We start from the raw sequence: 17383 nt of genomic DNA, 5'->3' as shown, positions 1-17383 counted from the left end.
TGAGGGACTCTCTGCCTCAGTCTGCCATCAGTCTGCCATCTTTGATGATGTGGTGAGCGGCTTCGGTCTCTGACAGCATCACCAGATCCTCCAGCATCCCCACGGCTTCTCCCTCTACGGCCCTGAATGTGACCTCTGGTGGACACCTCCTCATCTCCAGCGCCACCATCCCCACAGCCTCTCCTAGGACGCAGGCTACTTGAAGAAGATGCGCAAATTTAAGCATAGAAAGTACACACCTAGTACAAACTTACAGACTTGGTACACTGTTCTAAAAAAATCACCACGCAGTACCAGTGTCGATTTACAGACCATCTTTCTTCCATTTTAATTCAATCCACTGTTCCTCTCCGCTCTGTTTCTCCGTTCTGCTGTCTGCGTTTCTCCACCGCTGTGTGTGTATTCGCTGGGAACAAAGGGGCTGCTTCACAGGCTTGCGGGAGAGGCGCAAGTGAAATTACCGTAATGAAACCATATTGGCTTTAAAGCGCAGAGTCTCAGCTTTCAGAAACCGTTGGAATTTTACACTAATCCATAGTGCGCTTGTGCAAAGTGTCGCCGGTGTTAAAGGGTTAAAGGCAATTTGCAAAGACTAGAAAAACGCTATATAAAAGTAGTCAGTTTACTCAAAAAAAGTCCTTGTCTACCGTACTCAAGTACACCTTCACCACTCTAGTTAAAACCATGTTAAAACCATGCAGAATGAATGTTATCCTACCACTTCTTGAGTATTCAGTGCGTGTGTATTTCAGCAAAGGATTGCTTTTTTTATCTGTGTCACAGAAAGTCATAGTCTCGTTACTGTCTCTGTCATGAATTGGTCGATGGGGTAGCCAGGACCACTTAGAACAGTCACTCTCTTCTGGGCTTGTTCCATTTTCCTACGAACTTTTGAAAATACTCTCAGTTACCGGTTTGGACTTTTCTTGAATTTTCTCAGGGATAACGTCCATTCTGCTTTCTTTATAACAGTTAAGTGTTTCACATAGTTAAAAAATTATCTTTCAAGCTGCTGGAGGGGTGGCTTGTATGGGCCTCTGAGATCATGGTACTAGCATGGGTCGACCCATAAGCATTTCATGCAATGTTAGTTGTGTGATGCGTTAGTTTGCATTATAAAGCCCATTAATGCTAATGGTAACGCCTTTATCCACTTCATGTTTCAATCCTCACAAATCTTGCCTATATTTGATTTTGGACTGTTGTTGGCCCTTTCCACCATTTCCTGTGATTGTGGATGGTATACACACCCTAGTCTGCAGTTGATTGATGCTTTTGAAATCATCTCTAGTTATTCTCATTATTCTCTCTGGGATTCCAAACCGATGAAACACTTCTCAGAAACTAGGAATTCACTACCAATTTCACGTAGAGGCCCTTTGTTAGTACTGCTTCCACTCAACGGGTGTACCTGTCCACTACAGCCAGCATGTATCTTTTGCCCTGTACTGTTTCTATCATAATCGATGATGAAATGTCTGAATGGAACATCAAGTGGTGAGATGTGACAAATTGGTGCTGAAAATGCTTTTCTGTTGTTATAGGTTGCATATATATTACATGTGTGCAGTGCAACTATACTTGCCAAATACAGTGACCACCATGCGTTTTAAATTCTGTTGATTACCTGCCCCCTTAACATTAGTCATTACCATGCACATCTTTGATCAAGGTGTGCCGATGAGGTGGCAGCAAAATGACCCCCTCGTTTTATCAAATCACTTGTTTCATATACCGTTGCTTTTTCCCAGGCTTGAATCAGCGAGTGCAAGTCAGCAGCTGGAACTGGTTCTTCTGCTAACACTACTGGTCCCATTATCATTTCTGGTGAGCTGGGCATTTAATGGCCAGTGCCCTCGGCTGATGTATAGCATCCAACATTTGTCCAACTGCTACACCATGAGTTATATTAGACACCTCTGCTGACTCTGTATTTTCTGTCATGTGGGTAACACAATTTTATTTGCTGGATTAAGTGTGGGACATCTTTGAATGTTCAGTATTGGTGTGGACAAGATTACTTCATAACCTGTTTTGCATATTTGTTTAAGTACAAACCTAGTGCATGTAACTGATTGGATGTGTACAGATGTTAATGGATGTCCCATGGTGAACATGTAAACCTTTTGGTAAGCAGCTGCCAATTCTTGGGAGCAAGGAAAATGCCCATAGACCACCCTAATCTTTGCCTTAACACCAAAGTTTAATAATACAGGAGACATCGCTCCTAATTGTAGTTTCAAACAGAGATTATTAAAAAAATTTGCGATCATCGATTTACGAAAGATACACTTAGATTATTGCTAAACTTCCTTGTAGATTTTCGAATGGATCATAATGTTAAACTGGAAAATGTGTACAACTAAAATTGATAAAATATATTGACATTTATGTGGACTAAATTATGTCCATCAACAAAAATCAACTCAGATGGAGGGTCTGTAATCTGATATCAATATAGTGTCGTCAGTTTATGTATTTGGGCTGTAAGAAAATTGAAGTGGGTGCTGTGAGGAGGAGGTGATGAAGATTCCGATTAACAGCTCAAACCACTTCATGATGGTGGAGGTGAGTTCTAGTGGGCGGAGTGCTTTGTTCTTTTTGGGGACAGGGACGATGGTGATCTTCTTGAAACGTGGGGACTACAGACTGGAGCAGTGAGAAGTTGAAAATGTCTGAAGACATCTACCAGTTTACCTGCACAGGCATTGAGAGCTCAGCTGGTGATTCCTCAGGTCAAGGTGCCTTGTGTGTAATAATCCTTTTAAACACATCTGGATATTACTTGTAGTACTGTAGTCTAACAGTTCTTAGGCTAGACCACATGTTTCTAGTGTGGTAGCCATGGCCTTGCCACTCTGCCTCTACCATAGAGGGCGTGTTAGTCAGATTCAGGAGTTCCTTAAAATGCTCCTTCCACCGATAACCTTCTCAGTCGAAGTCACCAGTTGCTTGGATGTTTCCCCGCTTCCCCCTCCTGAGGTGCCGGACGGTTTTCCAGAAGCACCTTGGTGCCGACCAAAAGTCCTTCTCTATAGCTTCTCCGAACTTCTCCCACACCCGCTGTTTTGCGTCTGCCACGGGGAGAGGCTGCCGCCCTTCGAGCCTGTCGGTACCCTGCAAATGTTTCCGGAGTCCTCCCCGGATAACATAATCAGGAAGGACTCCTTCTTCAGTCGGATGGCTTCCCTGACCACCGGGGTCCACCACGGTGTTCAAGGGTTACTGCCCCTTGAGGTACCTAAGAGCTTGAGACCACAGCTCCTCACCGCAGCTTCAGCAATGGAGTCTTTGAACATCGCCCACTCAGGTTCAATGCCCCCAACCTCCACAGGGATGCCTGAAAAGCACCGCCGGAGGTGTGAGTTGAAGATCTCCCGGACAGGGGCTTCCAGATGTTCCCAGTTCACCCGCACTACCCGTTTGGGCTTACCAGGTCTGTCCAGAGTCTTCCCCCACCCCTTGATCCAACTCACCACCAGATGGTGATCAGTTGACAGCTCTGCCCCTCTTTTCACCTGAGTGTCCAAAACATTCGGCCTCAGATCAGATGATATGATCAGAAAATTAATCATTGACCTTTGGCCTAGGGTGCTCTGGTACCACGCACACTTATGTGCATCCTTATGTTCAAACATGGTGTTCGTTATGGCCATTTCATGACTACCACAGAAGTCCAACAACAAATGACCGTTCAGGTTTAGATCAGGGAGGCCATTCCTCCCAATCATGCCTCTCCAGGTGTCTCCATCGTTACCCACGTTGAAGTCTACCAGCAGAACTACGGAATCACCTACTGGAGCTCCATACAGGACTCCATTTTGGGTCTCCAAGAAGGCCGAATACTCCAAACTGCTGTTCAGTGCATAGGCACAGACAACAGTCAGAGTTTTCCCCCTCATAACCCTTAGGCGTAGGGAGGCGGCCCTCTCGTCCACCGGGGTAAACTCCAACGTAGCGGTGCTCAGCCAGGGACTTGTGAGTATCCTCATACCTGCCCAACGTCTCACACCTTGGGCAACTGAGTCCAACCCCTATCCAGGAGTACGGTTCCAGAACCAACGTTTTGAACCATTCTTAGTCTGGCCCCTCGCCTGAGACCAATTTGCTTTGGGAGATCCTACCAGGAGCACCAGGCTCCAGACAACACAGCTCTCCGGTTTATAGGGACACACAAACCACCACGGTAAGGAGATGGTTCCCGGAGAGATCTTGAAAAACCTATCGCATGAAAATGAAATCAATGTCATTCAACTTTTGTGTAAGGGCAGAGCTCTGTGCAATTTTATCCTAAACCAATCCAGGTTCAGTCGCGATCCGGTCAAAAGCAACTTGGATACTATTGTTCACCTCAGTGAGTACCGCAAAGGGATACAGCAATTTTGCTTTTCAGATAACTATTAATACACCTATAATATTTAAGAAATATATATATAATACAATAACAATGTGTGGATGATTTCTTATATTTGAAATACACTTCAAGTTGGAATAAAGTATTAACTAGTAAAACAAAAGGGGTTTTCTTGGTGTTCACTTTCTAACACTTTGCATTTGTGATAGTTAGGGTCCGAGCACTGATAACGTCAGAGTCGAAGGACCCTATTGAATTGTTGTTTTTATAAAAAAAAAATATTTGGTAGGTTTATGTAACAGGTTACATAAACAAGTCTATTGGAGGTATATCGAAAACATTTTGAGTTTTACAACGTTTTTGTTTAACCTCTTAACGGGTGGACAGCCTGCCGGCGGGCATGTGATGCTTTTGCATTTTCAGAGAGGTTGTATCTTGCCCTGTGTTGTTTACAGTCCGCCATGATGGAGTTGTTACGCAATGCCACATATCGTTCGAAAGCTTAGAATCTCGTCTATTTAGTGAGCAAAAATCAAAATCACAACAGCAAGTACAGTAAACTCACAATCAAACCCATAACTTTGAGCCAACTCTCCTATAAAGTCTCATCATTGTCCTGTAATCAGTAATAATCCAAAGAAAATCACTTCTTGTGTCATTGCAGAGGTCCTATAGATCGTTTCCAGTAAAGATATATCCATCATGAACATCGTAACATTGATAAAAGCCCATGAACAGCTGTTGCAATCTTTGAAATCAGCTGATCGATGTGTTTATTTTCGCGATGAAAAACGCCATGAGATCAAGCTATTAGCGCTATTTTGATGCTTGCTAACCAGATGCCGAACTCTGACCTTTCGATTGACACTTCATTTCCTTACATAGTTCATAAACCGTTTGTCATTGACTCTTGTGGGAGGTATTTATTAGGAGAAAGTTCCTGTTTCATTAGTGACACATTCCACTACATGTCTGTCCCGCCCATACATAACTCATTAAAACTTTGTTGTAGACTCAGAGAGTTCCTCTTTCACTAGTGACGGTTTCCCCGTCCACTACACTTGAACATGAACCGTTTGTTGTAGACTCTTGTGGGAGAAATCACTGTACTTAGCAGAGAGTTCATGTTTCATTAGTGATACATTTCCCTAACCCCTAGACTTATGTCCAGTCCAATTACATAACTCATGAACTTAGAGATGTCATTATACAACAGCAAAATCAGACCAAGTAATTGACCAAGGCATATTCTAACAGTGCATATAGACAGCAAATTACACTTTCTTTCTTTTGCACTTGTGCACTGTTGTATAAATGCAATAGATCTGTGGATTTCACTACACAACCTCAATTAGAATGGTTGCAGGTGAGTAAATAAATTGTGTTCGTGGGATCAGGAGGCTGCAGAGCAATGACATACACCTCTTGTAGCCTTCAACATCTCTGTTCAAAGAGTCAGAATCATTTCACTACTGTTGGAACTTACCTCCCATAAATAGCACTTTGGCTGCCACTGCCTTCGATATATTTCTGGTCTACACACTTATCAGTCAAAGCAGGTAAATTCAGATATACTGTACAGTTTATATTTAAATGTAACAACATCCAAATGTTTTTTTGTTTAAAACAAGAAATATTTGTGTGTGCATCCAAAATATATATTTGGATTTACTTTTCTTTTTTTTACATTTATGTATTACTAAACAATGTTGTGGAGAGAGTCATATAAACAACAAAATACATTTGAGTATCTTTCTGTGTTCATTTATTAATATTGAGACTGATCTGACTTCCAACATAACGCCCCTTTAATTACTTTTAGCCTTCAAACACATTTTTGATGGCCTCTTTACTCATACTCATCACATTATAGCTATAAGACTTAATTTCCCATGATACATTGTGTCAAAGCCCTCCCTTACTTCCTGCAACCTGATATCACCTAAATGTTTTCACACCTGGATGTGAAAATGTAGCAGATAAAAATACAGCACAGAGATGTGTTCGCTGTCTTTTTCTCTTTCTCCTTGGACCTCCTTGTCTCTGGTCTTCCTCTGTAACGAGGCAGTTCTCTGTAGTGAAGGAGGGGCCTCCTGAAAGCACTCCACCGCAGCCACATTGGATGTCTCTCTGATCACTGGACTCTTCTCGTAACAGTAAAGACGCGAGCACTTGCCTAAAAGACTTCCTGTTAGCATGCACCGCTAATCACAGCAAACAAGTTCAGTGAATGCAGTGGCTCTCCACAGCCTGCTAGCTTTTCACGGAGCAACGGAGCGACCGGTCTCCTCTGTCTTGCACACAGCTGAAGCTGTAACAGCAACAACAACAGCTCGACCAGCAGCACGCTGCAACAAAGACAACACGCTGCTTTCCTTCATCTCAAAGGATTCGCAAGTTAGCTAACAGCTGAGAGCTAAGTAGCCTTTGTATTCATGGACTGAACCTCCACTGGGCATAGGATATTATTTAGTATACATTAACTTTACATCTCACAATAATCCTGAATTTGCCTTTAAACATAGCGGCACATGCAGAGAGTCTCTCTAGTAGTTGTTGGCAATGAAAATCTAAAATCCAGGCTCCTCCAACTATGTATACAGTATACTTAAGACATAAAAGAAATAAAGTAATGAAATCATAAGGTCCAAAGAAATTATCTCCACATCTGAGCACCATTTGTTGTTGACCATGAAGCAGACACGTCCTCCCTTACTTTTCCCAGAGTTTATTGCCTGGTCCTGGCGATAAATGGACAATCCGTGTGGAGTCATGGCAGTGTTCGGGATCGAAGGGTCAAGCCAAGTCTCCATGAAAACCATAAAGTTACGGTTCTTACAGTTAATAGTACTAGAACAATCGTGTCTTGCGTCACTCTTTGACGGCCGGCTTTTCACCCTACTACGAGTGTGGCTGTTTGAAAACAGCATTAACACTTTTGCCTTCTGATGAAGTCGACCAACACATTTTTCAAATTTGTTATTTTCAAGCATAACCCAGGCCATAGACCTCTTAAATGTCAATTGAGCCAGTGATGAGTAATGAACATTAAAAAGGAAACGGATATGGGCAACTTATTTTATTAACAGTTCCAGAATGCCAGTGATCACCTTTGACAAATGAGGATAACTCAACGTGTGTGTGTGTGTGTGTGTGTGTGTGTGTGTGTGTGTGTGTGTGTGTGTGTGTGCGCGTGCTGTGTAGACTACCATTTGGAGCAAGTCTCAGCGTGGCCTCAGAGTTCTCTCCAGTTGGGTCAGGTGTCAGGACTTGCCCTCGACTCAGATTCTAACTTGGTCATTTTCCACAGAGGTGACCATCACTGGGGAGCTGAGTAAGTCGCTTTCACTTTTTGATATATCCATTTTTCTGTTGATACAGGGCTTCTGTGAGTCCCTGAACTTGGAATGTTTACATTTATAATGTTTTAAATGTAATGTAATGTGTTTATCTGGAGAGCTCACATGCAGATCTGGTTTAAATTACATCCCCACATTTCCTCTTTTTAGGGCCTGTTGATAATTGAGGGCAAAAGTATCAAAACATTTGACAATGGCTGGTAATCTTGCCAGGGCATATAGACAAAAAGTTTGCAATGTTGCAATCACACTGGCTAAACAACTAGACCGATGAAAAGGGTTACAGAGTGACATAATTCATCCACATAATGTCTCTGCTACTGAGCTGCCATTTTCAGCTGGTAATATTAGGCTCATTACTTTTATCAACCATGTAGCCAAAATAAAAAACAATCATGTTGTTAGTTAAGAGAAGCAAATACTTAATAGCCAACTATTCACCCATTCCTGTTGGCTTTGTTATCCTCCCTCAATTTACTCGAGGATAGTCAGCTGACGGTAACAGGTGGCAGCAAGTTCCTATCTATGTAGCTAATATGGCATAGATCATAGGTTTTCAACAGGGGTCCACGACCCCCAGGGGGTCTACGGAAGTACTGCAGGGGTGTCGCAAAATTGTTTGTAGATAAAGCAAAAAATAAATAAAAAACAGTCAGAGACAGTATCCATCTTCGTCTCCCCTTCCCCATCTCTGTCTCTCTCTCCCTCTCTCTCACACTCTCACTCTCTCTTTTCTCCCTCTCTCTCTCTCACACTCACAATCACACTCACACTCACACTCTCTCCCTCTCTCTCTCAAACTCTCTCAAGCACACTCTCTCTCACACTCACACTCTCTTTCTCTCACACTCTCTCACTCTCTCGCTAACACAGTCTCTCTTTTTCTCACACTCTCCCTCTCTCTCTCAAACTCTCAAACACACTCTTTCTCACACACTCTCTCTCTCTCAATCACTCTCTCTCTTTCTCTCTATCTCTCTCTTTCTCTCAAACTCTCTCTCACACTATTTCTCTCACTCTCTCTCGCTCTCTCTCACACACACTCTCTTTCTCTCACACTCTCTCTTTCTCTCACACTCTCTCTCTCTCTTTCTCTCACACTCTCTCTCACACACACACACACACACACACTCTTTCTCTCACACACTCTCTCTCTCTCTCTCTCTCTTTCTCTCACACTCTCTCTCTCTCTTTCTCTCACACTCTCTCTCTCTCTCTTTCTCTCACACTCTCTCTCTCTCTTTGGAACTATAAACCGAAATGTTTTTCAGCTCTTTTAACAGCCAGGCCAAATACCAGCAGAGGTCCCTTGGTCCTATTCAACAGTCCACTATTTTGGTTGTGGACCCAGTGAAAGGCATCATCTTAAAGGCTTCTGGCAGAGACATGTAAGTTACAGTGTACTTAGGTTTTCTTTATTACAAAGGCGAGTGCTGATTATGAACACTCCATCCTGCATTACAACCTGAGTGAAAACTGTCTTGTAATGATTCATATCTCTGATGTTACAGGTTTTATTTGCCTCATGGAATAACTACAGACAAAAAGAATAATTACTGGGTCACAGATGTGGCTCTTCATCAGGTAATGTGCAGGCAGCCAGTCATTTATAACCATTATTTGAGTTTTCCTAAACATATTAAGTAAGCAATCAATGATTTACAAAAACAAAACATATTTACAGTGTAGCATATATAGTACGCATATTATTTACATCATGTGAATCATGTATTTTTAGTTTTATTTTCTGGTCATTATTTAACATCTGGAATTACATTTCCTCAACATTTCATAATGATGATCTGATAATGGTGAACTAATCATTTACACATAATGTATTTACATTTGTAAATGATTTGCTAATAATTGTTATACACCATTAAAAGTCATTTGTAAGCAGGAGGTCTGATGCTAATGTTTTCCAAACAGATTGAGATGCAATGCACAGATTAAATGTGTGAACACATAATAAACCAGGACCCCTTCTATACACTCATCAGGTGTTAAAAGTGAGCAGTGATGGCAGAGACAGAGTGTTACTGGCACTAGGAGAGGCTTTCACACCCGGAAGTGACAGCAGCCACTTCTGCCAGCCCACCGATGTGGCTGTGGACCCTGAGACTGGGAACATCTTTGTGTCTGATGGCTACTGCAATGCCAGGATACTAAAGTTCTCTGCTGATGGCAAATACCTGTCTGAGTGGGGTGCAGGTAGGAATCTGACTCTACACACGCACATATACCCACAGTCCTGAATGTTTTAAAGCGAGGCTTTTGCAACAAAATTTATTTCAATTTGATAATACAATACATAATACAGTTTCACTTCCACTAAAAACAACAAATGAAATTCACAGATATTTCTTTATGTGGAGCATTTTATGTGTTTAGTGTCTAATATCTAGTTTTTCCTATTGCGTACACTTTGCACCTGCAGCTTCAGAAATCTTCTCGATTAACAGAACATTTCTGAATTAAAGTTTTAGTAGATTGAGATGGATTTCTAGGTTCGATCTAAAGGACCCAACAAACAGTTTGAATTTGCCCTTTGGACCTCTGCATGTCGCCCCCTCTCTCTTCTGCTTTCCTGTCTATCTTCAGCCTTTACTATCGTTATTGGCAAAGAAAAGACCCCAAAAAAATCTGGAGGCTTTGGGAGAAAAAGTGCAGAAAAAGTTATTGTTGTCCCAATTTGGCAGAAGGAAGTGAAGTGCAGGTTCAGGAGGTGTTCAATGTCTTTTAATTTTGTGCGTGCTTGCCGTGTGTCTGCTCTGAGGTTAATTTCTGACAGACTGGATGTGGGAAGCAGATGATTTTGGAGGCAGTGTGTGTGATTCTGGTGAGTTTGATTTTGTTGGAGATTGTTAGCGTGGTGAAAAGAGTTTGATTACGGATTACAAGGATCATTTTTGGCTGTCAGCGATGTATTGACAAAACTGAGTTTTATTGTTATATGGTGAGTCATATGTTATATGGTGAGGCTATTGAGGAGCTGTGGTCTCAAGGTCTTAGGTGCCTCAAGGGGCGGTAACCCTCGAACACCGTGGTGGACCCCGGTGGTCAGGAAGCCGTCCGACTGAAGGAGTTCTTCCGGGTTATGTTATCCGGGAGGACTCCGGTTGCAGTTGCAGGGTACCGACAGGGTACCGACGGGCTCGAAGGGCGGCAGCCTCTGCCGTTGCAGACGCAAAGCACCGGGTGTGGGAGAAGTTCGGAGAAGCTATAGAGAAGGACTTTCGTTCGGCACCAAGGTGCTTCTGTAAAACCGTCCAGCACCTCAGGAGGGGGAAGCGAGGAACCATCCAAGCTGTGTACAGTAAGGGTGGGACCCTGCTGACTTCGACTGAGAAGGTTATCGGGCGGTGGAAGGAGCACTTTGAGGAACTCCTGACTAACACGCCCTCTATGGTAGAGGCAGAGCTGGAAGCTGATGGGGGACCCTCGTCAATTTTCCTGATGGAGTTCACTGAGGTATTCAAACAACTTCACAGTGTCAAAGCCGCAGGGGTTGATGAGATCCATCCATAAATGCTGAAGGCTTTAGGTGTTGAGTGGCTGTCTTGGTTGACATGCCTCGTCAACATTGTGTGGAAGTCTGGGACAGTGCCTAGAGGGGTGGCAGACTGGGGTGGTGGTTCTCCTATTCAAAAAAGGGGACCATAGTCAACTACGTGGGTATCGCACTTTTCAGCCTCCCTGGTAAAGTCTACTCCAAGGTGCTGGAAAGGAGGGTTCGGCCGAAAGTCGAACCTCTGATTGAAGAGGAACAATGCGGATTCCATCCTGGTCGTGGAACAACGGACCAACTCTTCACTCTCACAAGGATCCTGGAGGGGGCCTGCGAGTACGCCCATCCGGTCTACATGTGTTTTGTGGATCTGGAGAAGGCGTATGACCGGGTCCCCCGGGTGATACTATGGGAGGTGCTGCGGGAGTAGGGGGTGAGGGGGTCCCTTCTGAGGGCCATCCAATACCTGTACGCCCAAAGCGAGAGTTGTGTCCGGATACTCGGCAGTAAGTCGGACTTGTTCCCAGGATATTGAGGCGTAGTCGTGGAGGAGAGGGGTTGCAGTTTGGTGGCCTGAGGATCTCATCGCTGCTCTTCGCAGATGATGTAGTCCTAATGGCATCATCGGTCTGTGACCTTCAGCAGTCACTGGATCGGTTCTCAGCCGAGTGTGAAGCGTTTGGGATGAGGACCAGCACCTAAAAATCTGAGGCCATGGCTCTCAGCAGGAAACCGGTGGATTGCCTACTCCGAATATAATAATAATAATAATAATAATAATAATAATAATAATAATAATAATAATGAGCCCTTACTCCAAGTGAAGGGGTTCAAGTACCTTGGGGTCTTGTTCGCGAGTGAGGGGAAGATGAAGCGAGAGATTGGCTGAAGAATCGGAGCAGCGGGGGCATTGACGAAAAGAGAGCTCACCTATGGTCATGAAGGCTGGGTCATGACAGAAAGAACGAGATTGCGGGTACAAGCGGCCAAATGGGTTTTCTCAGACGGGTGGCTGGCGTCTCCCTTAGAGATAGGGTGAGAAGCTCAGCCATCCGTGAGAGACTTCTGAGTAGAGCCACTGCTCCTGTGCGTTGAACAGAACAGACCAAGTTTAGAATGTCGACTGGTTTTTTGAGAGGTACCAGAGGGGTACCAGTTCACTGCCGAGGTGCCCTTAAGCAAGGTGTGTGTGTGTGTGTGTGTGTGTGTGTGTGTGTGTGTGTGTGTGTGTGTGTGTGTGTGTGTGTGTGTGTGTGTGTGTGTGTGTGTGTGTGTTGTAAAAGCAATTTAAATGTCTACTGTTTAAATAATGTACAAGTTCCCTTATCAAGCCAGGGTCAACTGCCTTTTCTTGTTATAATGGGGGAGGCATTGTAAGACAGGACACAGATGGTCCTCTCATTAGATTTACGTACTGATTAACTCTCTGAGAAAGAATCTTGGGTGTGCCATTTGCTTTAGTATTTACATAACTGTTATCAAAGAAACGACATCAGGATACTATGTTGCTCCAAGAAACAAATGTCTATGTATATATACTGTTGGGTTTTGAAGCCCAAAGGGCGCTGTGATTGTCTTTCAAATGAATCCAGTAAACTTCTAGTTGATCAAGATACTTATTTATTTAAAGTGATGATGACAGCATTTCAAAAATACCCTCAGCCGAGGACACTTTCACACACCAAGTCCACAGTCCGAATCAATAAAGAGCCAGTTAGCTGTCTGTTGGTAAAAGTGAAAGTGGTACAAAAACATCATAAACATTTTGCTATATTCTCTACAGAAGGGTGTCGTCGTCCCTCATTGGTCCATGTTGTCGCGGTTATGCCCCTTGGTGGGCAGTCTTGTTGTGACGGGATGGAGGTAGACCTGAAACTCTTTGAAGAGAACCTACAGTGCTTCACATTCATAACTAATATAGTGCTCATTATACATTTGTGCAGAAATACATGTTGTGCAATAATACATTTTGATTGAGGTGGACGAGTACATGTGATAATCATTAAATGTGACACAATACAATCAGGAGTTTATTTACTTCACAATACCCAAAGATAAAATAATTGAGTTTCCCAGGACTGGGTTCTTCAGATTGGAGGGAATGACCTTACAAACATCAAAAGGAACTAATCTAACAGAGAGATCATCTTTGGTTTATTGCTTGTTTACAGTAAATAACAGATGTGCTGATCAATCACCTATTGACTGATGTTTTATTGTTCTATAGGTCATCAGCAGTTTGTCCCCTGTCCCCTGCTGTTATCACTCAGTCACTAGAGTCAAGGGACCAAGTGTGTATAAAATGTCTGTGTGTCCTCTTTCAATCTGTGCCCTCCTACAGACTACACCAGTGCTCTGTAGGACTGGTGCCTTTGAGATCTCAAATAAATGCACAAAGACAACTCTGTCTCTATCACCATTTATTTGACTTTATATACATCTCTCCAGAGTAAAGCAGGAAAACTTCCACGTGTGTGTGTGTGTGTGTGTGTGTGTGTGTGTGTGTGTGTGTGTGTGTGTGTGTGTGTGTGTGTGTGTGTGTGTGTGTGTGTGTGTGTGTGTGTGTGTGTGTGTGTGTGTGACTAATAAAAGAGGATAAAAAAATAAAATTAGACCAAATTTTGACTTCCAATTTACATACTGATAGCATATTTTCCTTTCAAAATTTGTATTCCTAATACAATTGTTAATATTGTATTTTCCTCGTAGATAACTGATTTATTAATAAGAGATAGTTCACTAGTTTTACACATCACTTAAAGATTCAATGTGTATAATTGAAAGTTTAAACATTAAAACAATGAACTAACATTTTCAACAGAGTGTGAAGAGGTAACAGTGTTGACATTATGTCAAAGATGTCTCTGCTTAGTGTTGCAGAGATATCTACTGAAGTTAGCATGCTAACAGCTAGCCGTCCAGTCTGTAATACCGCTTGTTCCTCTAGAGGTGATAGTGAGTCACTGTAGCTGCAGTCTGCCTCAGTACAGAGGGAGAAGAAGTACAGCTGCCTGACTCAGCAGACTCAGGGTCAACATCACATCCATGATCCCTGCACGCTTTGATACTTTGTTTTGATTAAATCCAAAAATGTCAGAAACTAGCAAATGACTCGCAGCATCGCCCTGTACTCACCGTCGGGGGGAGTAGAGTGTCATGAATTTAGATTGTATTGACCCAGAAGCAGAGGTGGAATACTGCCCCCAATTTCTTCGGAGCAGGTGGCTTGGAACTACAAATTGTACCTTTTTAAATCAATGCACCAGTGGATACCATCTTCACATATTCAGATATCTTGTTTTTTTTTCTTACTAAAGGCTCATCAGATAGGAGGAGGCGCATACCGTTCCGGATCCCCCACAGCCTGGTGTTCCTTCCTGACAGACAGGAAATTTGTGTGGCTGACAGGGAGAACGGACGTATCCAGTGCTTCATAGCCGAAACTGGAGAGTTTGTCAAGGAAATAAAGAAAGAGGAGTTTGGAGGGGAGGTGTTTGCCATCACCTTTAGCCCTACTGGAGGTGAGTTCACTGAAAGAGCTGGCCAGCGACATTCTTCACATCCCTTGTCCCTCGCTTTGTTTTTCCTGTTGCTCAGTTTTAATCCCAAACTGTGGTTAGAGAACTGTTTAACATTGTGTTTTATGTGATTACTTTCCTTTTCAATCCCACTTCATTCCTAATGAAAAATGAAAGGGGCACACAGGACCTGTGAAATGCTGTATAATGTCTGAAGGAGTTTTGCTAAGTCTTAATAATAACCCGGATGACGTCGCAATCATCAGGGTTATTTTAGCTTGGGCTCAGGCACAAACAGAAAGCATATGTTACAAACGGGAGGTGTAACACAAGCAGGCAGGGTCTTTCAAAAGATGCTACTGAACTGCATAATGAGTCATTTAGTATCTAGTGTTTTGGGAGCCAGATTTATACTTAAGAATAAAAGTCAAGATATTTTAGCTAGAAATGCAAGAATATGCCTTTTAATAAATGTTTTTAATTATGGTGTGTGTGTGTGTGTGTGTGTGTGTAGATGGCTTGATCTTTGCAGTAAATGGGGAGTCTCCGTATCGCTCAGCTCCACTCAGAGGTTTTGTAATTGATTATTCAACAATGGATATTTTGGATACCTTCAGCCCAGAGAAAAAGGTAATTACATTACATTACATTACAGGTCATTTATCATACAGTCTTATCTAGAGAGACTTACAGTGAACTAACTACCGGGACAGGGACCAGATCACTAGGCTACCACCAGACCACTAGGCTACCACCACCCTCATCATACACACACACACACACACTTTCTCAGTTTCTCACCTATTTCTATGAATACATCTTGAAACACTAGTGAAGGCTCTGTATGATTAAAGACATCAACTTCTGAGTCATCCATTCAAAAAGTTGAACCTGGGATGTTGCAGTGTTTGATCTTAACCGAATATTCATATACCCCACAATCCACCTGAGTGTGTTGCTACACATCCACGTCCCTTGAGCTAAATGTTAAGGTTTCGGGACCTTGTTGTTTTTGTTTACTTTTTAGTTGATAAGTTGTTGTTTATGGTCCCTTGGACTGCAGCGTTATGACATTTAATCTTACATGCCACAATGTTCACAATTTGCAACTCCTGCTTGGTTCAGACTTTTTCTGTCTGTCTGCATTCAGTGCTAAACCACACCGCCTTTGTTTTGGCAAAATGTCTAAATTTTGCTCTGCTTTTTCGAAACATGAATTTTGCATGACCACCACAGTTAAGCAGCAGCTCCAGTAGGGAACCCCAAACTTTCCTTCTCCAGGCCACATCCAGCTCCGACTGGGGGATCCCGAGGCGTTCCCAGGCCAGTGAGGAGATATAATCTCTCCACCGAGTCCTGGGTCTTCCTCGGGGTCTCCTCCCAGCTGGACGTGCCTGGAACACCTCCTTTCAATGCAAAGGAGCAGCATAACGCAAGCATATTAATCTTATTCCATGTTGATAAGAGGATTAAAAACTTGAAAAATCTTAATAGCGATTCACTTGCGAATATTTCAGAGAACTTATGATACAAAACGTAATTGTCTTAATGTAAGTAATCAACTGTGGAAGTTTCATGGCGACATCTGGGGTGTCTCTCCTTCAGGGGAGGTTCACTGAGAGAAATGCTCTCTTTTACAGGAATGCTCTGATAACATTCACACAGTTACACATTCACACCTGGAAGCTGTCCAGTACAACCACAGTCTGACCTGCTGCTCCTTTACTTTACATTACATTACAGTTAATTTAGCTGACACTTTTGTCCAAAGCGACAATAAGTGCAAACAATCATGAGGATACAACTCTGAACAGCAAGAATCTTGCAAGTACATCAGCTTCAAATAGGTACAATCCTTTAAGTGCAGAACAATAGCTTAAAATAAGCCAAACCAATGTAAGTGCTATATACAAAGAACAGATTTTATTTTTTACATTTGTTGAGGTGCAGTTGAAACAGGTGAGTTTTCAGTCTGCAGAAGATGTGAAGACTGTTTGCTGACCTGACATCAATGGGGAGGTCGTTCCACCATTTTGGAGCCAGGATAGCAAACAGGCGGGTTTTATTTGAGGGGAATCTGGGTCCCACCAGTGAGGGAGCAGCGAGCCGATTGGCCGATGCAGAGCGACGTGAACGCGCTGGGGTGTAGGGTTTGACCATGGCCTGGACGTAGGAAGGGGCTGATCCATTCACAGCACGGTGGACCAGCGCCAGAGTCTTGAAGCAGATTCGGGCCGCCACTGGTAGCCAGTGAAGGGAGCGGAGAAGCGGTGTAGTGTGGGAGAACTTGGGTAGGTTGAAGACCAGTCGGGCTGCTGCATTCTGGATGAGCTGTAGAGGTCAAATTGCACATGTAGGCAGTCCAGCGAGGAGGGAGCTGCAGTAGTCGAGGCGTGAGATGACAAGAACCTGAACAAGAACCTGCATCGCCTTCTGAGTCAGGAGGGGACGTATCCTCCTGATGTTGTACAGAGTGCATCTGCAGGAGGGGACGTATCCTCCTGATGTTGTACAGTGTGTCTGCAGGAGGGGACGTATCCTCCTGATGTTGTACAGAGTGTGTCTGCAGGAGGGGATGTGTCCTCCTGATGTTGTACAGAGTGTCTGCAGGAGGGGACGTGTCCTCCTGATGTTGTACAGAGTG

At 43.3% G+C, this 17383-nt stretch overlaps 1 protein-coding gene across 3 annotated transcripts in view; it reads left to right on the top strand.

Moving 5' to 3' along the window:
• The window catches only part of pam (peptidylglycine alpha-amidating monooxygenase), a 48785-nt gene that overhangs the window by 22467 nt on the left and 8935 nt on the right, over positions 1–17383 (top strand). For all 3 annotated transcript variants that reach the window (XM_029445247.1, XM_029445249.1, XM_029445248.1), the window contains 6 exons: positions 7559–7688; positions 8985–9101; positions 9225–9297; positions 9714–9924; positions 14539–14742; positions 15254–15369. In XM_029445247.1, coding sequence (XP_029301107.1) covers positions 7559–7688; positions 8985–9101; positions 9225–9297; positions 9714–9924; positions 14539–14742; positions 15254–15369 — 851 coding nt within the window. The remainder of the gene's footprint in view (positions 1–7558; positions 7689–8984; positions 9102–9224; positions 9298–9713; positions 9925–14538; positions 14743–15253; positions 15370–17383) is intronic.

The sequence above is a fragment of the Cottoperca gobio genome, chromosome 12, assembly GCF_900634415.1.
Source record: "Cottoperca gobio chromosome 12, fCotGob3.1, whole genome shotgun sequence".
Taxonomy (NCBI): Eukaryota; Metazoa; Chordata; class Actinopteri; order Perciformes; family Bovichtidae; genus Cottoperca; species Cottoperca gobio.
The sequence above is the reverse complement of the archived record's forward strand: the minus strand, read 5'-3'. Positions and strand labels throughout refer to the sequence as shown.